At 40.2% G+C, this 23799-nt stretch overlaps 1 protein-coding gene across 9 annotated transcripts in view; it reads right to left on the bottom strand.

The window, feature by feature from the left end:
• rapgef1b (Rap guanine nucleotide exchange factor (GEF) 1b) overlaps positions 1 to 23799 on the bottom strand; it is a 191563-nt gene that overhangs the window by 114295 nt on the left and 53469 nt on the right. For all 9 annotated transcript variants that reach the window (XM_078226333.1, XM_078226332.1, XM_078226331.1 and 6 more), the window contains exons 2-3: positions 20162 to 20304; positions 5088 to 5266 (exon numbers count right to left, since the gene is read on the bottom strand). In XM_078226333.1, coding sequence (XP_078082459.1) covers positions 5088 to 5266; positions 20162 to 20304 — 322 coding nt within the window. The remainder of the gene's footprint in view (positions 1 to 5087; positions 5267 to 20161; positions 20305 to 23799) is intronic.

Raw genomic sequence — 23799 nt, forward strand, 5'->3', positions numbered from 1 at the left:
AGCGCTGCTCCTTCGTCAGATAGAGTGGAAATTTCCACTCCATCTGACGAAGGAGCAGCGCTCCGAAAGCTAATGGTATTTGCTACCAAATAAACCTGTTGGACTTTAACCTGTTGTTAAAACTCTTACTACTTTGAAGAGCATGGGAGTTATCCCCAGTGTCCTAGTTAATATTTATCCCTCAATCAACAACACACACATCAGCTCATTAATGCACTGCTATTTGTGGGAGCTTGCCATGTGCATTGCTGCCACGCTTTCTAGATCACAACAGTGACTGAACTTCAAAAAAGGCACTTCACAAAACATAATGATGTCCTGAGACTGTGAAAGGTACTACATAAATGCAAATAATTATTTTATTTCAGCTGATGTGCACAAACAGGCAGTGAAAGCTTGTTTCTCTTTTGGGTGGCAAACAGACTTTGATACAGGATTATAGAATCTTAGGGATGGATTACTTACAAAAGGGAGCTCTCAGAGAAGTTCAAAAGCTACTAGATTAAATGTGAAATTAATTACTTGTAGGAGTTAGCTTCTATTGCTGAAAAAGGGACTAGGGCGGTTTAAGTGAAATAAAACTATTAATCCCACAGTGCAGGAGGCCATTCGGCCCATCGAGTCTGCACCGACCACAATCCCACCCAGGCCCTATCCCATAACCCCATGCATTTAATTTAACTAGTCCCCCTGACACTAAGAGACAATTTAGCATGGCAAATCCACCTAACACGCATATCTTTGGACTGTGGGAGGAAACCGGAGCACCCAGAGGAAACCCACACAGATACGGGGAGAATGTGCAAATTCCACAGACAGGGACCCAAGCCGGGAATCGAACCCAGGTCCCTGGCACTGAGGCAGCAGTGCTAACCACTGTGCCACCGTACTAAAAATCAGCGCAACAAACACTAAACACAATGTAAGGAACAATTTTCAGAAGTTACTTTGAAATCTGCAAATAATCCTTGCTGAGATTTTTCTTTCAAAAAGTGACATCAGATTTAATTAAAATGGATATCAATTCATCATTACAGTTTTACACTTCATGCTTCAAAGACAGAACACGAGGAACTCATTGGTTCAATGCAATGGAGGGATGTCACTATACTCAAGAACATAACTGCAAATTAGACATCCTAATCGCAATGGTCCCTTCACAAAGTAGCATCAAGGAGCGTTGCACAGCACGTCCCCACAGAAAGGAACAAAGAAGAAATGAAGATCGGGCTACAATTTCCTCAAGGCTCAACTCTCTTCTGGGCAGTCTGTGATTAATGCACAGGCGGGAGGTTGAAAACAGGCCAGCAAATGTCACCTTGTGCCATTTCAAAGATGACCATAGAGAGAGATAAAAGTCAAATACCTTCAGAAAATTTAGGCTACACATACCCTTAATAAGCAGTTTGTTTCCTGTGGCGGTGCACATGGGGGCGTCAGGACCAATTATAGAATTCAGATAAAGCAGAGTTACAGTTCAGGTGATGACTGGATCAGGGGATTCAAACATAATTTACTACCAATGTTAAAATGTACATCCTCCTCTTGTAGTTCTCTATAACTTTAATTTAACATAACCTTTAAATAGAAAAACCTACAGGAACTTGGGAAGCTGAAAAAGAGTGGGATGTTGCACAGTAGTTTCTCTACAGGATAGGTAAAGGAACTTCACAATATTGAGATTCTAAAGTGTCACTACTGGTGGGAAGATGTAATTATAAATTACATTCACATATGCAGGTTCCATTATCAATGAGATCACAGCAATTTGTATCGGAAAGATTGACGGGAAGTGCCCAGGAAAATTATTTTTAATACATTAGAAATGAATCTCCTACAGTATTTCATGCAAAGATAAAGCAGAATGTTCAGCTGAAGAGGATTTGGAAGCCAGTGTTGAGGGTTTTGGCTCCAATAGGCTGAAACTGGGGCATGGGTGAAAGTAATCAAGACTTTGAAACTCAGTTCTGGGTCAAACAGGACACTAAGATATGCAGGCCAAGCAGATGCAATCGATCTCCATTTTAAAGTAAAACATTCAATCTTCATTTTTATACTTTCATTCCTGCATCTAAACATACAGTTGGCAGAGGCTATGTAAAACTCCCCCTGTAAATGCACTCTTCTGTTACTGGTGAACTGCAGCACCTATACAAGATGAATGGGAGGTGTAATTATAGCTCAAGTTTGGATAATTAGTTTACAAAACAAACGTGCTTATAGAATTTACAATGGAGAAAAGAAAGTTGACCACATATTTGTGCAGACTGAGACTTTTGAGATATGGGAAACAATGCTAACTATGCACACAAGATTTTCCTATAGAGTTATATAGGTTTGGAACATGTGTTCCCAGTCTTTTCCACTATATTGTTTGAAACATTGCTTGTCCTTAAACTGTGACAGGCAAAAATGGGATGAAGCATCATCCACTTGAACCATTGTTTAAGAAAAAATGTTAAGCTTAAGTATTGTTTTTTCTAAAACAAACAGAAGCAATGACCCACAAAATCTTATTTGAGCAAGACACGAACCATTGAGCAACCATCATATATCTGATAGCTGCAGTAGCAGTGACACTTGGAACTGTGGTGAACAAGTATGAGACTTGGGTTTTGGTAATCAGGTGGGAGGATAACATGCGGCACTTAAAGAACACACACCCTTAATTAACAAAATCACATGGTTTTAAGCACTCCTGCTGTGCTTAGGTTCAGCACAGTCTGAATGAGCAGTTGGGTTGAGACACAATCAGTAGCAAGGCCACAGATTTTGGTGGGGGCTATATATACTGGCTCCAATCTTCTCATGTTCATTTGGAGAAAATCCTGATATCAGACAGGCAGTTTAAAAGCACAAGATAATTGTGAAATCAAATAAAGTGATGCAAAGGTAGAGCTGAGTGTTCTCAAAATACATGTATAAACCAACACCATGCCTTTCTGACGGTGGATGTCTTTCCCAAGAAGGAACTGGATGCAATCATGGCAATAGGATAAACCAGCATCACAAGTACACCAGCAAGAATTTCGAAAAGGAAGTTAGGACCTCGAAGCTCGAAAGATTCTTAATTTTAAGGTGCTGATCAAAATAGTTGTTCAATAATACTTTGCATTTGTCTATAATAAACCCAAGGATATCAGAGAATGCAGATCCTGAAGTGGTCAAGAACCAGCTGGACATTATTCCAGGTACAAGATTAATTGCAAATCGTTTACAACGGAACAATAAATCATATTCATATAGTACTGTCCATGGCATTTCACAGGTAAATTATAAAAATGAAAACGAGCCTCAGCAGGAGATGTTAAAACAGACAAACAAAAGCTCGCTTAAAGACACAGGTTTTAAGGAGTGTCTAAAAGGAGCAAAGTGAGATAAAAGCACAGAGTCTTTGTGAGGGAAGTCCAGAGCTAAGGACACAGGTAGTTAAAGGTACAGCCACCAAAGTTGGAGTGATTAAAATGGAGGATGCTCAGGAGGCCAGAATTGGGCTGTGGGCTCGACAGTAGGAGAGATGCAAGGAAAATAGTAGAGGAATTTTAAAATCGAGGTATTGCCTAATTGGGAGCCAATGTAGGTCAGTGAACTATATTGTCAGGCAATGTTATGGAGGTGGAAATAGACAGATATTGTAATAGCATAGGAAGTGTGGTTGGAAGCTCATCTTGGATTTAAATATGGTTGCAAACAATTGCCAGAAACAGAATGGAGCTGGTGGCTAGAAAGCAGAGTTTAAATCCCAAAGAGAAAACATTGACTTCAGTTGTCCCAATATTTAATTGGAGGAAATTCTGTTCATCTAGTTTAGGCTTCCTGACATTCAGTCTGACTCTTTACAGAGATAGTGGAGTGGTAAAGAGAGATGATAGTGAGAGAGCTGGGTGTCGTTGGCATACATATCAAAAACAATATTTTTTTCAGATTGTGTCACAGTGATAGCACACAGATGAGAAATAGGCAGGGACTAATCATAGATCCTTTGGTAACAGAGGTAATTGTGCAGGAGCAGGAAGAGACACCATTGCTGGTGATTCTCTGGTTACTGTTAGATTAGGAACAGAACAAATTGAGTGGGTGTCCACTCATCAAGAGAAACTTCTTTACAAAGAGTTGTATGGCTGTAGAATTCATTTCAGGGTTGGTGGCTGAGGCAGAAATTATGTTAGTATTCAAGATAAAATTGGAAGAAGAAATAAGGCAAAGAGGATTAAAAAATATATGGGAACAAGGCAGCTAAATGTATTTAGAACTAAGCTCATGTGGCGAGTGAACACTAACTGATTGGGCCAAGTGTCTGGTTTATACCTTATAGTTTAAGGCTGCTATTGAGGGGGATTTCAATGTTCACAGAGGGATGGACTGAATTGGCTGAAAGGGTTTATATTTGTGACAGTCGCAATCAAAGATGCAAAAATTTCTGAAGTAAAAGGAAGTTGCCAAAGATAGAACATAGGGTTATACAAGAGTGACTGCACAGGGTGAAAGGAAAACTGCTGGGAATACATTAAAGTTTTTTTAAAGTTTCAAGTTTTAAAGTTTAAAGTGTATTTATTGGTGTCACAAGAAGGCTTACATCAACACTGCAATGAAGTTAACCATGAAAATCCCCTAGTCGCCACACTCCGGCGCCTGTTCGGGTACATGGAGGGAGAATTTAGCATGGCCAATGTACCTAACCAGTACGTCTTTTGGACTGGGGAGGAAACTGGAGCACCCAGAGGAAACTCACGCAGACACAGGAAGAACATGCAGACTCCGCACAGACAGTGACCCAAGCCGGGTCCCTGGCACTGTGAGGCAGCAGTGCTAACTACTGTACCACCATGCTGACCCATCAGCTGCAATGGGACAGCTAGGATTGGAACCAGGTAAAATATTAACCACTAATGCACAAACAAAACTGCACGATTGGCATGGTTTGTCTTAATCAAAAACTCTGCGTAAAATAATATAATTCCCCTTGATCAGTTGTGTATTTATCTTTTCAAATGTAATGAAAGAAAAATATCACATCAGCCAAGCTTGTGCATCAGCAGTGATTAACTTCCGAGGAAATCGTGAGAGTCAGAATTGTGCCCACTCACCTCTGTTGAATGCGTGGATCCACTTGTACTAATGGCAAGATGGCCTCCAGGACTTTACTGGCTGATCCTGGCAACATCTCGAGCACCTTTTTGTCAATCACCATTTTATCCACAATGGTTTTAAAATACCGCAGCGCACTCACCACTTCCTTTTCCTGCTCCTCCAGCCGATTTAAAGTCTGTAACAAACAAATTAAAAGAAAGTCAAGTGTGTGTAATTCAGAAACAGCTATCATTTTTTAAAGCATCATACTCAAACATAAAAAAATAATTGATTCCATTGCATAATTGCATCTAATTTTTTCCCCCCAATCCCCATGTACCATCTGTAATGTGTTCTTACATTTTGCTTTTACAGAGTGTTGACCCTTGTTCTGCTACTAACACATTCTGCTATCTTGCCTTTAGGCCACTATTAGCACTTTTAGTCTTTACCACTACCATTAATATTCCCTTTGGTCTTGTGTCCATGATGTCTTGATCAAATTTCTCAAGCTCCCACCTATCCCTGACCTTTTGTTTTGCTCCACCTGCTCCAGCCCCGCTTCAACAGTATAAAATCCATCACATTTCTTCCTCCCATTAGCTCTGAAGAAATTATAAGGACTCAAAAACATCAACTCTGTTTCTCTCTCCACCGATGCTGCCAAACCTGCTGTTTTTCCAGCATTTTTTGTTTTTGTTTCAAATTTCCAGCATCCACAGTATTTTGCTTCTCGGAACAACCTGAAGTCTGGTTACCCCCAGCAGGATACGGACACAGGCGCAAATGTTTTGTCAATATTTACGGATTTTCTCTAAATTTTTATGTTCCTTTGAGGTTTTTTTTTCTGCATTTCAGAGAATAGATTATTCTAGCGTTAAATGGATTACATTATTGATGACGACCCATTATTTTGCTTTTAAGGAGAGTCAAAATGTAATCTGGAAGATAAAAGCAATTGATAGATAGCAGTTTTCTGGAGTTCCATAGCCTGCTCTAGGTACTAGGTAAAGACTAGCACTAGAAAGTTGAATTACCCACATTCATGAAAAGCCAGAACAACAATTTCTAAAATTTAGAAGATCAACTGTGAAGATAATCTCACAATAACAACTTTAAAATAATGAAATGTAACACTGGAATATAAAACCGATTTTTGATTTTAGAAATCTACAAAACTGAAATCTGAAGCCATGAAAATAGAATGTAGTGAATTACGTCCAATGTTAAAGCAACCTTATAACAAGTTATAATAATTGACAAGAAAACAGATCAATTTACGAAGGCATGCTAAAGTAAGGTCTTGGCAATTGGTTAAAAGCCAAGATTTAGTTGTGGATTGATGACTGGAACACAAATCAAAGGAGGAATATTGTTTGGCATGAGGGAGCATTTGAAATCTCTGGAGTGGACAGGATGATTACACTTATGTCTTCTGTACAAGCAGACATTTAACAGGCTATTTTGATTGCATCTAATAATTCATGCACAAATTAACTTGGCTCCATGTATTCGTTAATTTACTACTTGGTCTGGCCACAATATGCCTTAGTTAAAAGTTCATGCATGCTAAAGTTACCTAAAGGTGCCTGTAGAACTGTCTTAATATTATGCAATACATAGAAACCAGAAGCAGGAGTAGGCCATTCAGTCCTTCGAGTCTATTCCACTATTCATTATGATCATGGCTGATCATCAAATTCAATACCTTGATCACACACTCTCACTCATGCATGCACACACGTACATTTTTGGCCTCAACTATTTCCTGTTGCAGTAAGTTCCACACATTCACCACTCTCTGGGTGAAGAAACTTTTCCTTGCCTCAGTCCTAAAAGGTTTACCCTTTATCCTCAAACTATGATCCCTGGTTCTGGACTCCCCACAATGTCAGGAACATTCTTTCTGAATCCACCCTGTCCAATCCCGTTAGAATTTTATAACTTTTTATGAGATCCCCTCTCACTCTTCTAAACTCCAATATAATCCTAACCGACTTGATCTCTCCTCATATGACGTTCCTGCCAGCCCAGGAATCAACCTGGTAAACCTTCGCTGCACTCCCGCTATAGCAAGAGCTTCCTTCCTTCACCAAAACCGCACACAATACTCCAGGTGTGGCCTCACCAACACCTGTACAATTGAAGTAAAGCATCCCTATTCCAATACGCAAACCCTCTCGCTCTGAAGGCCAATATACCATCTGCCTTCCTTACTGCCTGCTGAACATGTGCGCATACTTTCAGTGACTGATGCATGAAAACACCAAGATCTTGTTGAGCATCCAACTCTCTCAATTTACACCCATTCAAATAATAATCTCCCTTCCTATTTTTGCTACCGACATGGATAACCTCACATTTATCCACATTGTACTGCACCTGCCACTCACTCAGCCTGTCCAAATCACGCTGAAGCATCTCTGCATTCTCCTCACAGCTCACCCTCCCACCTAACTTTGTATCATCTGCAAATTTGGAGAGAATACATTGAGTTCCCTGATCCAAATCATTAACATATAATGTGAACAGTTGGGGTCCCAGCACAGATCCTTGCGGTACCCAACTAGTTACTGCTTGCCAATCGGACTCTTTGCTTCCTGTCTGCTGACCAACTTTTTAAAAAATCCATCTCAACACAATATCCGCAATCCCATGTGCTTTAAATTGACATTCGGTCAACAGAGAGCATCGGACCTGTGAGGGACAGCCACCGTTCGGACAGCCACTGTTCAGGCAGCACGCCAAGTCGGAAAATAATCCAAAAGTGACATTGCAAGAAAACGGTAAAAAATGGTGAGAAACTGATATTAGGGACTATGTTTAAATAGCTGAAGCTAAAAGAAATGTATTATTTATTGGGAAAAGTATCATCTATTATCTGCATCTAGATTTGTTCTTATCTAAGGCGTTAATTTACATTTAAGACATGCCAGGTGAGGACAGCTGAACGGAATGTGTGCTTGTCACATTAGGGGAGTCTTGGACACTACCAGTGTCCTAGATAACTACATGTGTAGGAAGAACTCCCAGCTGCAGAAACTGCAGCAAACTGCTCCAAAGACTGGAGACACTGTGGTGCATCTCTGAGGCTGTGTGTTATGTGGATAGCACATTTAGAGAGGTGGTCACACCACAGCTTAAGGAACTAGAGGAAAGAAGGGATTGGGTGACCACTAGGCAGTTCAGGAGGAACAGGCAGGTAGTGCAGAAGTCCCCTGCGTCCTGTTCACCAATCGGTATTCCATTGTGGAAGCTGATGAGGGCGCTGGTATCTCAGAGCAATGCAGTCAGAGCCAAGCTTCTGGCACAAGCGGCTTGACTATACAGGCGGGTGAAGAAGAAGAAAGGAAAAGCAATAGGGGATTCATTAGTCAGGGGAGCAGACAGGCATTTCTGCAGCCAAAGATGTGACTCCAGGATGGTATGTTGCCTCCATGGTGTCAGGGTCAGGCATGTCACTGAATGGCTGCTGGGTATCCTGAAAGGGGAGGGTGATGAGTTAGAGGTCATGGTACATGTTGGTACCAATGATATGGGTAAACTGAAGAATGAGGTCTTGCATCAAGAATTCAGGGAGCTAGACAGTAGATTAAAAAGCAGGTCCTCTAAGGTTGCAATCACTGAATTACTCCCAATGCAACATGCTAATGAGTATAGAAACAAAAAAATAGCGCAGATGAATGCATGGCTCAAGGGTTGGTGCAGGAGGGAGGGTTTTAGATTCTTGGAACACTGGGACCGTTTCTGGGGAAGATGGGACAGTCTGAACCACACTGGGGGCCAACATCCTTGCAGGTAGGTTCCTTAGTGCTTTTGTGAGGAATTTAAATTAGTCTGACAGGGAAGGGGGGTCACAGAACATTAGTAAAATATAGACATATCATACTATAGTAAAGGAGCAAGTCAGAGTGAGTTCAGCTATGTTGAGTGTCGAGAGAGTAAGGCAAGACTGGATGGTCTTTTCTTTAATGCTAGGAGTATAATAGGGAACACTGATGATTTAAGAACATGGAAGTGTGGTCCTGATGCCATCACAGAGACATGGTTAAGGGAAGGGCAGGGCTGGCAACTCAACATTTCAGGGTATAGGATCTTTAGGCAAGAAAGATGAAGTGTAAAAAGGGAGATGGTGTTGCACAGTTAATTAAGGATTCAATTACTGCAATAAGGAGAGATGATATCTTGGAAGGGTCTACAAATGAGGCTGTGGGTAGAAATTAGGAATATAAAGGGGGCAACCACATTTCTGGGAGTGTATTATAGGCCCCCAAAGAGTCAGCAGGAAATAAAAGAGCAGTTTTGTAGACAATTCACTCGGGTAATTATACTAGGGGATTTCAACTTCCCAATGTAAATTGGGATATTCAGTGTAAAGGGTTTGGAGGGGGGTGGATTTCTTGAAATGTATTTTGGGGAGTTTTTTGTATCAATATGTAGAAGGCCCAACAAGGAATGGAGCAGAGTGGATCTGGTTCTGGGGAACAAAGCTGGACAAGTGTTCAATGTGGCGGGGGGAGCATTTTAGTGATAGCAACCACAACATGGTACAAATCAAGTTTGTTATGGACAAGGAGAAAGATGGCTTTCAAAAGAGTTTTGGACTGGGGGAAAGCAGGTTTCATTAAAATAAGACAGAATCTGGCCAAAGTTGACGGGGAACAGTTCCTTACAGGAAAATCTACATTGGAGCCATTCAAAAAGAAAATGGGGAGAGAACAGGTCCATATAGGGGGAAACATAGGAGCAATAGTTCAGCAACCCTAGACATCCAGGACTGGATAAGGAAGAGGAAAAATGGCTTTCAGCAAGTCCAAAGGGAGCAATTCAACTGTGGCCCTAGAGGAATTTAGGAAATGCAAGAGGGAACATAATAAAGCAATTAGAAGAGCAAAAAAAGGGCATGAAAAAGGACTCGCAAACAAGATTAGGGTGAATCCTAAGGTATTTTATAATTATATTAGGAAGAGGTTAAGCAGGGAAAGAGTAGGCCCGTTAGAGACCAAAGGGGGAACGTGTATGTGAAGGTGTTAAATGGATACTTCAGTCTTCACTCATGAAAAGGAGAACCTAGGTACTGAATTCAGGAAAAGCAACTACGAAGACCTTGAGCAATTTGACATAGGAAGTGAGCAGGTATTGGAGGCTTTGACAGGCTTAAAAATGGACAAATCCCCAGGCCTGGGTGAATTGCATCCCAGGCTGCTGTGGGAGATGAGGTAGGAAATTGCAGGGGCTCTGACGCAAACTGGAGGGCGGCTAATGCGATTCCACTTTTCAAGAAGGGTGGTAGTGATGAACCAGGGAATTACGGACCGGTGAGTCTCACAAAAGTATTGGAGAAAATTCTAAAGAGAATTAATTTCCACTTAGAAAGGCATGGGTTGATCAGGAATAGTCAGCATGGCTTTGTCAGAGGGAAGTCATACCGAACAAACTTGACAGAATTTTTCGAAAAAGTGATCGACTGTGTGGATGAGGGGAGTGCAGTTGATGTGGTTTATATAGATTTTAGCAAAGCCTTTGACAAGGTCCCACGTGGGAGAATGACTGAGAACGTTTGAGCGCATGGAAACTTGGCAAGATAGATCTGAAACTTGCTTAGTAATAGAACACAAAGGGTGGTGGTAGAAGGCTGCTCGAGTGACTGAAGGCTTGTGCCCAATGGCATACCATAAGGCTCAGTGCTAGGTCCCTATTGTTTGTTATATATGTCATGTGAGTGTACCTTTAAGAAAGTTTTTTTAAAAATCATGCAGCTTACAGCTTCAACGATGTCATTGGGGGTGGAGCTAAGCTGTGGCAGTCAGGTGATAGGGGTTTTTTCCTTTGGGCTTTCAGTTTCATTTTGGGAAGCAGTCTCTTTCTCTCCCTGTTTTTTTCCCTCTTGGTTTGGTTCCGCCTTAAAGAAGCCGTGTTTTGAGAAATAGATTTGACTACAATCTCTTGAGTTTCTTCACAAGAGATTTTCAGCATTCAACCCAGGAGGCAGGATTTGTGTAACAAGTGGGCATTAACCCATGCTGTATTGTGTTTATTTGGAGGGATTTGTGTATTGGATGTTGGCTTTGGTTGGAACACATTAGAGATATTTCCTTAAGAGTTATACGTTATCATGGTTATGGTGTTTCTTGTTTGTAATTGTTAAACGTTCTTGTTAATTGTCTTACTATACACGTCAACAATATTCTTAATTAAACTTTGCTTTTGATAAAAGCTCCTCGTGGGTCAGTTGAAACACACCTGAAGTGAAACCTCTCATGCTCATCCTAGCCAAATTCAACGTAAAACGTTACAGGTCAGGTGAGCTTCATAGAATACCTTGAAGTATCCCACCTGACTTGTAACAATTGGAGGCTCGTGGGATTGAAATCTGTATTTCTTGATTGATTTGAGATTAATGAACTCAAAGACAGCGAGTGGTGAGCATATTTGTGTTTTCTTTTCAGGTGTTGTATTCAAGTTTAAATAGGGACTGTGGTGGGGACTAATGGCTCTTTCAGAGGCTCAGAGGTTTCCGGGGGTGGAGGAAATCACGCAAGATACCTTACAAAAGGTGACTAAAGTAAAGCTTCTGGAATTGGCAAACACATTGCAGTTGACGTTGCCTGACAGAGAACGGAAAGGAGAGAAAATTGTGGCGATAGCACAGCATTTGAAATTGCCAGAGGCACAGTCAGACTCGTTGGAAATGGCGAGAATTCAGTCACAAATGAAACAGCATTAAAACTATTTAATTGCAAGCAAAGAAAAAAGAAAGGGAGGAACAGCAAGCAAAAGAATTAAAACTACTTGAATTGCAGGCACAAGAAAAGAAAGGGAAAGGGAAAAAGAGAAACTTTGAACTTCGGAAACTGGTCTTGAAAAGTGAACATGAGGTACGATTGGTGGGGGTAAAAGGAAAGGTAGTCAGAGGGTAGTTATGAGGATAATGAGAAGGAGCAAGAGCATCGCAGTCAAAGACTTGGTGGGGATCTATTTAAATATGTCCAAGCATTGCCAAAGTTGATGAGACGGATGTAAAAGCCTTTTTCATTTCATTTGAGAAAGTGGCTAAACAAATGAAATGGTAGGGTGGGTGGTTAATAGTGAAGGTTACAGGAAGATAGAGATGGGTTGAGCAGTGCCAGATGATATTTACCCCCGTCAAGTGCGAGGTGATGCACTTTGGAAGGAGCAACAAGACAAGGGAGTATTTAATGAATGTCAGGACACCAGGCAGCTCAGAGGAACAGCTGGATCTTGGGGCACTTATTCACAGATCCCTGAAGCAGCACAGCAGGTGAATAGAGTAGTTAAGGTGGCATATGGGACACTTGCTTTTATCGATTGTGGCATAGAGTATAAGAGCAAGGAGGTTATGTTGGAACAGGACTGAACTTTGGTTAGGCCACAGCTGGAGTACTGTGTGCAATTCTGGTCATCTCACTATAGGAAGAATGCAGTTGCCCTCGGGGGGGTGGAGTGAGATTCACCAGGATGTTGCCTAGGATGGAGCATTTGAGCTATAAGGAGAGACAGAATACGCTTGGATTGTTATCTTTAGAGAAGAGAAAGCTGAGGGCGGGGGGGGAGACGATTGGGGTGTATAAGGTTATGAGGGGTATGGTCAAGGTGAATAAGAAACAGCTGGAAAATGGGATTAGCGTGACTTTAGTGGTAGTTATTGCTGGTGCAGACTCAATGGGCTGGAGGGCCTTTCCCACGCTGCACGATTCTATAGTAATTTGCTATGTGAGACCTTGTCAAAAGCCTTCTGAAAGTGTAGATAAACCACATTTACCGCTTCTCCCTGGTCAACTCTTAGTTACGTCCTCAAAGAATTCCAGTAGATTTGTCAAGCAGGATTTCCGTTTCATAACTTCATGCTGACTGTCTGATTATACCACTGCTTTCCAAATGCTGTGCTATGAAATCCATGCTAATGGACTCTAGTAACTTCCCTACTACCAATGTTAGGCTCACTGGTCCATAGTTCCTTGTTTTCTTTCTACCTCCCTTTTTGAATAGTGGGTTTACAGTAGTTACCTCCAAACTGTAGGAACCATTCTAGAGTCCAAAGATGTTTGGAAATTGACCACCAATGGACCTACTACTTCAAGGGTCACTTCCTTAAATACTCTGGAATGAAGATTATCAGGCTCTGGAGATTTATCCACCTTCAATCACATTAATTTCTCCAAACCATTTCTCTATCAATACTGACTTCCTTCAGCAACTCACTGAAACTTGTGTTTCTCAGAACTTCCAGTACATTGCTTCTGTCTTCACAAAGCAAGATATGAATAAAGTACAAATTTAGTTCCTCAGCCATTTCTGTGTTCCCTATTATGAATTCCTGTTTCTGACTGTAAGGGCCTCCATTCATTTTTGTCAATCCTTTTCTCTTTACATACTTATAGAAACTTCTACAATCAGTTTTAATATTTCCCGCTAGCTTACTTTCATACTGTATTTTCTCCTTCTTAATCAATCCCTTGGTCCCCCTTTGCTGAATTTTAAACTGCTCCCAATCCTCAATTCTATTGCTTTTTCTTGCCAATTTGTATGCTGCTTCTTTGAATCAAATATTATCTCCAATTTCCCTTGTAAGCCATGGTTTGGCCACAGTTCCCTTTCCACTCTTGCACCAAATGGGAATAAACAACTTCTGGAGTTGCCTGCCATTACCTGTCCACTATCCTTCTTTTCAGTGCTTCGAGATTGCTTTGTGACCCTGCATGGTTACGAGGAAGACTGGTTGGCAGGTCATGTGTTTTGGACAGTTTTCTTTCCTTCCTAGTGAATTTTCTGTTTGGCTGCTGGCTTCAGTTTAGTTTAGAAGGGAGTGGACAGCTGTGTTTCTCGCTCTCCATGGTGTTATTGGGACCTGTTCTGACTTCAACTGTATCCAAAGGGCTGCTAGAATTTACAAGGCTGAGAAGTCAGGGTTTCAATTCTCCAACCAAAGGACTCAGTTTCAGTATCACGTGAGCATTAGTCTTTGCTGTGTTAAACCTATGGAAAGGGTCTTGTCTGTAGGAAGCTTTGTTTGATTGGAACATTTTAGATATATTTGTTAAGGGTTATACATTATCGTGGTTTATAATTGATAAAAGTTATTGCTAATTTTCTTTCTATACATGTTAACTGTATTCTTAAATAAACTTTATTTGATAAAAGCCCCCTCGTGGATCATTTGAATCATACCTGAAGTGAAACATATCATGTTTACCCTAGCCAAATTTAAAGTGCAAGACTTATGATCCAAGCGGACTTCATAAAACACTTTGGAGTTCTGACCTGAATTATAACACTAGTCCATCACAGCCAACTCATGCCTCATACAATTATAGTTACCTTTATTTAGATTCTGGACCCTGATCTCAGAATCAACTACCTCACTATCCACCTTGATAAAGAATTCTATCATATTATGGTCACATCCCCAAGGGTTCTTTCACAACTAGATTGCCGACAAATCCTTTCATTGTATAATATTCAGTCCAAGGTGGCCTGTTCCCTTGTTGGTTCAACATATTGGCCCAGAAAATCATCCCGCATTAAGTCCAGAAATTCCTCCTCTTTTGTACTGCGACTAATTTGACTCACCCAATCTATATGCAGATTAAAGTCATCCATAATCACAGATGTTCTTTTATCACACACATCCGATTTCCTGTCTAATGCTATTCCCAACATTACCCTTACAGTTTGGTGGTCTGTATAACACCTCCATGAATGTTTTTTGCCCATGTGCTCTGTAACTTGATCCATACAGATTCCAAATATACATACTAATATCTTTCCTCAATCTGTATCAATATTTTCATTAATAATGCAACTCTATCTTTTCCTTTCTGTCTGTCCTTTCTAAACACTGGATAGCCCTCAATGTTTAGTTCCCATCCTTAGTCATCTTGAAGCCATGTCCCCGTAATCCTAACAATATTATACTCTTTTACATCTAATTGTGCAACTAATTCATCTATTTTATTTCGAATGCTCCGAGCATTCAGGTACAAAGCCTTAAGGCTAGTCCTTTTAGTGTTCCTTATCCTTATTATTTTTTGTGTCTTTATCTGATTCTGGTCCTTAATTTCCCTGCCTATCACTTTTCGTCTTTTTCTTGATTTCCCCACTCTGAATCCTTGCATAAGTTCCCATTCCCCTGCCATTTTAGTTTAAACCCTCCCCAACCAATTCCACCCCCCCCCCCCCCACATCAGTACTAGTCCTGTCCACATGTAATCCATCCAGTCCCACCTTCCCCAGAACAGGTCCCAATGCCCCAGGAATCAAAACCCTCCCCCTTCACCCCATCATTTCAGCCACATATTCATCCTATATATCCTGCTGTTTTTACTCGGACTAGCATGTGACACTGGTAATAATCCTGAGGTAACTATCTTTGACATCCTACTTTTCAACTGGCTTCTTAGCTCCTTATATTCTGCTTTTAGCACCTCGTCCCTTTTTTAACCTATGTTGTTACGTTACATAGTAAGAAGTTTAACAACACCAGGTTAAAGTCCAACAGGTTTATTTGGTAGCAAAAGCCTTTTGTGTGGCTTTTGCTACCAAATAAACCTGTTGGACTTTAACCTGGTGTTGTTAAACTTCTTACTGTGTTTACCCCAGTCCAACGCCGGCATCTCCACATCATGGTTACGTTACATGACAGGGTTTACAAACTAACATTTAAATAGTAAACCAGTCATCAGATTTAATACAGCAGAGGGAGTGGAACCTGCATGGTGAACTAGTAAAAGGAGTGAGGCTACTATGGCACACAGGATGCTTGAATGCAGGGGTCCATAAACTTGGTTTCTGAAATCACTGGGTGTCCGTGATGCTGGCGGCTGCCACATGACCGACAAATGATTTAAAAATAAGGAAAACAAACAGGCCTGTTGGAGCACTGGATGCTGAAAGGCTGAGAATTCAGGCAGAGCAGGCCTCTGAGCACGAGGGACGAGAGAGAGATAGAGAGAGAGACGTGTGCGTGCATGAGTATGCATGAGAGGGGGAGATGTTCATATGTAATAAAGGAGAGATATGTGTGCGCTTGCGTGACAGAGAGGGAGACATGCATGCGTTTGTGTGCGTGTGAAGAGGGGGGAGAAATGTACATGTATGAGAGAGGGGGAGATGTGTGTGCTTGAGAGAGAAAGAGATGTACGTATGAGAGAGAGGGGCATGTATGAGAGAGAGAGAAAAAGAGTGACGTTCTAGCATTGAAAATGACAAAAGACTTAATTTTTTAATAAGATAACTTTTCAGATTACCTACTCCTAAAATGGGTGCTACTTCCAGCAGTTAAATGTTAAGAGGCCACGGGAGGGTGTCTTGGCAACGGCTTAATGTGAGTGGGCCCAGTAGCTGATGAATGTATTTGTGACCATGCCCCTCTTCCTTATTCCTAATGTATGCATAGATACAGCTAGAAAACATTTGTTTATATTTGATTGCTGTATTTGTTCTTATTTCGCAGCAAAAATGGCGTCAATATTAGGAGAATGCTTGGGGTTCCTTGATGTACGTGGGAGGTCACTAGAGGTTCCATGACTTAAAAAGTTTGGGAAACCCTGTTTCAATGGATTTATTTTGTACACCACCTAGAATTAAGCGTAATCATTTAAGACAGAAGTGGAACTTCTAATGGCACTCACTAATGAAGATCAAGAGTAGCTGGTCAAGAGTGTCTTTCTAAAAAAAGACCACTATATAAATGTCAGAAGACAAGGACTGTAGATAGTACCATGGAGGGACACAGGAGAATGAGTCATCAAGCACAACATTAAAAACAGGAAAAGTACATGAACACAGTGACTACCTCAGACTTTGTGCACCTATTTTTAGCAGTCTAGCAGAAAGAAGCATTTAGCATTGCAAACAGAGTTTTGGAGCAGTTCCAATATCACATGTCGATAAGACTGTAACAGATCAGTGGTGCAATCAAGGCTGAACCATGCTAAAACTACAGTGTTTGTCCAAGCCATTGCTGAAACCAGTGATGTGCCAACTGCAGGCAGAAATCCTGTAACGCTTAGACCATAAGACATTGAAGCAGAAATAGGCCACTCAGTTCATTGACTGCTCCGCCATTCAATGAGATCATGACTCATCTGATAATCATCAACTCTACTTTCCCACTTTACCCCCTGGATTCTGGATTCCCTTACATTAAAAATCTGTGCATCCTCACCTGAACATACTTGACCATCCAGCTTCTACAGCCCTCTGCAGTAAAGGGCTCCACAGATTCACTACCCAACAGGAGAAGAAATTCCACTTCATCTCTATTTTAAATGGGCTACCCTTTACTCTGTGCCCTTTGATTCTAAACTCTCCCAAAAGCAGAATAAGCATCTACCCTGACACACCACCAATCACATGCTGCCAACCAGAAAAGGACCTATATATGCCAACTCCTGTTTCCTGTTAGCTAGCCAATCTTCAATCCATGTCAATATGTTACCCCCAACACCATGAGCTTTTGTTTCTGCAATCACCTTTGCATGTGGCACTTTATTAAATGCTTTCCAGAAATCTAAGTGCAGTGCTGTCACCGGTTCCCCTTTATCCACAAAATGCGAATCCTTCAAAGAGCTCCAATAAATTGGTGAAGTATGATTTCCTTTTCACAAAACCATGTCAACTCTGCCTGATTACTTTGAATTTTTCTAAGTTCCCTGCTAGAACATCTTTAGTAAAGGTTTCTAGCATTTGCCCTCTGACAGATGTTAGGCTAACTGGCCTTTAGTTTCCTGCTTTCTGTCTCTCTCCCTTTTTGAATAAAGGAGTTACATTTGTTTTTTTCCAATCAAACGGAACCTTCCTGAATCTAGGGAATGCAATAACTATCTCACTAGCTACTTCTTTCTTGACCTCAGAATGAAGTCCATCGGGACCCAGGATTTGTCTACTTTCAGCCCCAGCAATTTGCTCAATACCAGTTCCTCCCGCCCTTCCATTTCCTGATTTACAACTATTTCTGGGATGTTACGTGTGTCCTCTATAGTGAAGACTGATGCAAAATATCTGTTTCATTCATCTGCCACACCTCCACTTTCCATCATCAACTCCTCAGGTGCATTATAGGACCAATGCTCACTTTAACTCTTTCCTTCTTTAAATATAGAAACTCTTACTCCCTGCCTTTATATTACTAGCTAGCTGTGTCTCATACTGTAATTTTTCCCTCTTTATTCCCTCCTTACTGGTTATTCTTCATTGTCCTTTACATTCTTTCCAACCTTCTGACCTGCCATCTATCTTTGCACAATTATATGCTTTTCTTTAAGTTTTATACTGTCTTTAACTTTTTTAGTCTGCCACTGAACCTCTATTGATCTATCCCTTAAGCACATTTGCCAGTTCAATTAAGTATCTCTGCTTTCATGCCCTCATAATTGCCCTTATTTAAGATTAGAATAGTCGTCTTGGAATGCACACTTCTCCCCCTCAAGCCGAATGTAAAATTCAGTCATATTATGGTCGCTACTACCTAGGGTGCCTTCACTTACCCTTTTCCTAACTTTCTGTCCTTCCTAAATGTCACGTATCCTCAATATTCAAGTCCCAATCTGTGTCATCCTGTAATCATATCTCTGTAATGTTTATCAGATCATACTCATTAATTTTTAATTGCATTCAGTTCATCTGTTTTGTTTCAAATGTAAAATGTATTTAAATTCAGAGCCTTTAGTTTTGTCCTTTTAATATTTTTGTAGTGCCTTACCTTAGCTGCTGATTTACTGTTAAATTTGTACTTTGTCCCTTCCTGTCACTGTCTGTCATTTCCCATGTTGGTATCTTGCTCTCTTGCCTTGTCTCTACTTTGTGGTTTACCACATCATCCCAATTTTGATCCCTTGATCCCACTGTTCAGTTTAAAACCCTCCCTCTTTCCCTAGAAGGGAAGCCCATTAGAACATCAGCCCAAGCAGGTATAGACCGTCCCCAGGTATAGACCGTCCCCAATGGTACAGATCCCCACTTTCCCCAGTGCCCCACCGAACTGGAACCCACTTCTCCCAAACCAGTCTTTGAGAAACACATAATTTCTCCTTTTTTGACCTGTACCAGAAATTACCTTCGAGGCTCTGCTTCTTAATTTGTTGCCTAGCTCCGCACACTGACTACATAGAACTTCCTCTTTCATCTGCAGTTTCTTTTCTTTAAAACATTAATACTAACACTGCACACAGCCAAACTGCAACAAGAAGTGCTGTTCCTCACATATTACTTCAAAGTGAAAAATTTGCCATTGCGTCAGTGTGTACAATAATTGATGGAAACCTCAAGATCTGCTCATTATTGAACATTTAAATAGGGAATTATCAGAACTGGCAACAAGAATGACTGCCGATAGAAAATAATTAGCTGCTTACTAACACACTCACTGACGCATAAGCAAAGTGGATTTTTTCTAGTTGAACTCCATGACAGGTCATGTTCAAGTAACAATTAATTGTGTGTGCGCTAATTGTTTGGAGGATGACATCATATTGAAAATATGTATTTTCTGCTCAGCTCCACCTTTGAGCATTGGAAAACATTTTTGATCATGTTTCTGTGCTCATCAAGTTAATAGCTAAAATTTTCAAAATAGACTGATTAATACAACGACATTAGATCCTCACTCCCTATCCTTAGACCAATTAGCTGACTTCACTTTGTGCTTAACAGTCTTGTCCGGAATTCACTTCATGTCAGTTCTGCTGTGATAATCAAGTCCTCTTGCATAATGAAATGTGATCCTATCGAAGACATTGAATGCAGCAGTCAAATGCATAAGTAACAGGAAATGCCTTGCTGCTGACTAAATAAAATGACAGCAATGGCAAAATTTGAATTAAAATGTGGGCAACTAGTAACAAGACCATTAAACATAGGACCACAGAAGAAGACTCGTACAACACAATTATTTATGAGAAACATACAATTTAATGATTCTGAATTGTGACAAGAGGAAGTAAAGAGAAATGAAAATATTTTCTCGCCTTTCATTTTTATGTCTTGTAACTGGAAGAAAGTCAAAAGTTATAAAGTAAACAACGTTTTTGACATATTTTCTTCTCACAATGGATAGCATTAAGGAACTAACCTTGTTTGGAGGTTTTTCTGTGCTAGTTTTAATAGTTATTTCCACTGGTTTTCCCTTTTTTGATGGGGTTCGTTTTATTTTCGGCGAATGAAATTTGTCCATCAACTTCATGGTGAATGAGGTCAGGTGGGAGCGTTGGGAATCTGGAAAAGTGAAGGAGTACACAGTAACCAAATATGTACCATTTAAACAAAAGGTAAAACAGCTGCTGTTAGTACAGAACCTGAGTATCACCGAAAAAAGACACGCTGAAGTTTTTTGCATTCATCAGGACATTCACAAGAATACCAAATCTAAAAGAAACAAGTTATTCTTCATAAGACATTGTTGGCAAGTTGACACTGAGTGTAGAGATGTTGCCATGGAGAGCGCACAGGTTACACATGAACTAGGAGCATGAGTAGCTCACTAAGCTCGAATCTGCTCTCCATTTAATAAAATAATGCCTGATCCGATCGTAACCTCCACATTCCCACCGATCTCTCCATAACCTTCCACCCCTTTGCTTATCAAGAGTTTATCAATCACTACCTTAAAAATATTCAAAGATTCTGCTTCCACCTCCTTTTGAGGAAGAGTGTTCCAAAGATTCAGTTGTGTGAGGTACAAAGACGACCACATTTGAGATAACAACATAGTTCGACTCTCAGGCAAGTAAAGAATAGGTAAGCTATCAAAATCATTAAAAAACTTACCTAGTTTGAATTTTTAAAAAGCTTGGCAATTAACTGTCAACCATCAGTTAACTGTTGCAATCTCCTTGGCCTCTGCCAGACTCAATTTGCCAACCAACTAGCACTCTCTTCTCATGAAGTATAAATTGTTGTTCCCTTTACAGTTGGTATTCTTGTGAATGTCCTGATCAGTAAAACCTGAAAAACCTCAACATGACTTTTTTCAGCAATTGTAAAAAAGAACTATTTTATCTTCAAGGTGCTTATGCTCAAGCTTAATACATGGACTAAACAAGTGAAGAAAATAAGCCAGATAACAACTGCCCTATAACATAACTAACAATGAAATTACATATGTATTTGCTGGTTCTATGGCTCAATATCATTGGGTTGGATTATTACAATAGGAAGAAGCTGAGAGTTAATTTGGCCAAGCAAAATTGAGTCGTTCCAAAACAAGCCAAAAAGTCTCTGGCCTAGCTTTTATTGATAAACCATTTTAAGTGAATGGGCTGGAATCAGCAATGTGCTGGGTTCCCGGTGGTCACAGCTAGTGCTGTGTAGTGCACCCTGAAAAGTTAAGGTCCAAATTGATTTCCAATTGTACACCTCTCTTGCCACCACCATTTTCTCCACTTTAGGGCAAGTGCAAAAATCAGAGTACACTTTTAGCTCACCTGGGTTGCACTCGTCTTCGTCAGGGCTCCATTTTAAAATCTGGACTGATATTCTAGTGCAGTATAGCAGGTGTGAGAAATGTGGAGGTGCAATCTTACACATGGGACTTCAAGGGAAGAATTCATTGCATTATCTGTGAAGGAGGATTTCTCCCAGAACCAACATTTCTCCCTCAACAATATCAGGTAAAAGAAAACATTTACTGGTCTTTTTACCCATGGCAAATTTGTGGCATTATTACCTACAAAGCATTTACTATACATCAAATAGAACTCATGGACTGAAGCAGTGAGAGATGCCAGAATGTAAAATGTACTGTACAAATTTAAACATATTTTGTATTTGCATGTGACACAAAGGCCACCTGAGAAATTAAAGTGTGAAGACCAAAATCTTTAGGAAGAGAATAGAAAGATTCGGTTTTGGACATCATGACATTGCCTGTCAATGCCAACATAATTAATGTCACTACACAATTAGTTGGATGGAGGCAAGATATTAGGAATACAAGATGGATGTTACTTCCCCCTTCCAATTATGCATACTTGACTACATGATTATATAGAACATACAACAGCGAACAGGACATTTGGGCCAACTGATCAATGCCTGTGATTATGCTCCACATGAAGCTCCTCGCACTTTATTTAATTGAAACCAATCAACATAACCCAGTCTTTTCTCATGTTTATCCAGCTATTCCTCAAATGCATCTAATCTGGCTACCACAAGGAGGAGTTGAGGTGAAAAGTGTCACGTTTGTACCCCTCTTTGGATAAAGCTGTTTCTCTTGAATTCATTATATAATATATTAGTGGCTCTCTCACATTTATGGTCCCTAGTTTTGATCTGGCTACAAGTAAAAATGTCTACCTTATGATATCCGTGAACAGAATATTGACCTTCTGTTGCGAAGATATTTTATTAACAAAGTGTTGTGATGTAATGGCATGAAACAAGTTAACTGTTAAAGCTAGCCTAAATTGTGTGAATCCTATTTTATGTTGTAAAATTGCTTGGTGTACACACCAGTCACATTGAAGTCATTTATGATGCATAGATTTGCAAAAATGTTATGAACAAAACATTTTTTTACAATTCGGTATGTGCAATGACACTGGAGCTTCTCAAAGCTTGACGAGTATATTCAAAAAGGGACTGGCTTAGATATTAGCCAATATTCAATTTTAAGCAAGAAGCCATTCTAGCAATGTTACAAGTTCTACGTCATCAGCAAAGTTTTACTTTACTGTTTGAAGAAGTTTGTTCAGGGATAGCATATTGCACTGCTATACGAGCAAAGCAATTTTTGATCTCCTTAAGGGAGATCTACAGAGCCTTTCATGCACTCAAAATGAGGGATACCAGTTCATTTTCTGTATCCAGTTTTAGTTTCAATCACTCTCAAGCCAACTACTGCTCAGTTGCAATTTTCATCTCATACCCAGATAATTGAGAGAAAAAAAATACAATTATCCAGTCTAATTCCGGCCATAAGTTCTTATACAAGGACACAATTGCACCAAGTCAGGTGAACAAAATGGAAGCATTAAGTTTGAAATCAGAATTTAAATAAACACCAACAGTGCAGTGACAAAATGCCTTCATAGCTCTGAAGCTGTGATCAACATCAAGAACAAAGACTAACTGCAATGAGAGCACAGCACCTCTGCTATGAGGTGTTATTCTAATTACACAGCTCTTCCTTGAGGCCCATCCTTGTCTAGTTGATGCTACACAACTCTTAACGTGGAAAAATGAAACAAAAAATATTCCACATCCACTAATCTGCTCTGAAAACTCTGCTCACATTTTGACAGCTATGACAAACTCCACAAAATTCTAAAACAAACAGCATTCTAAAGGACACAACCCACAATATTCTTTAAAAAATTTCACCCTACCTCCCAGAGTTAACAAATTTTTAAAACTATTCTAGGATCAGGATTTAGATTCACATTTTTGCCAAAAACTAATCACTTAATCCTTGGACCGTACCCCATCGCTAGACCAAGTTTTGAAGTCCATCCGTTAGTAAACAGTACATCTCAAAAGCTAACGGACAAAAACATTACTTCCATCTACCTCCAGCGGTGGAGGCAATCATGTTACTTTCTGCTGCTGCAGTCAGATTGGGTTTCTGACCCCAAGAATAAAATTGGCTGTTTTTAGTTACAAATCTTTTCTTTGAGTTTGCGGTTTCAAATGAGCTGAAAAACACAAAACTAAAAGTATCATATGTTAAATTTTCACTCTGAAGGTCAAATGAACTGCTTCTCTTTCGGA

The sequence above is a fragment of the Mustelus asterias genome, chromosome 13, assembly GCF_964213995.1.
Source record: "Mustelus asterias chromosome 13, sMusAst1.hap1.1, whole genome shotgun sequence".
In the NCBI taxonomy this organism is placed as follows: Eukaryota; Metazoa; Chordata; class Chondrichthyes; order Carcharhiniformes; family Triakidae; genus Mustelus; species Mustelus asterias.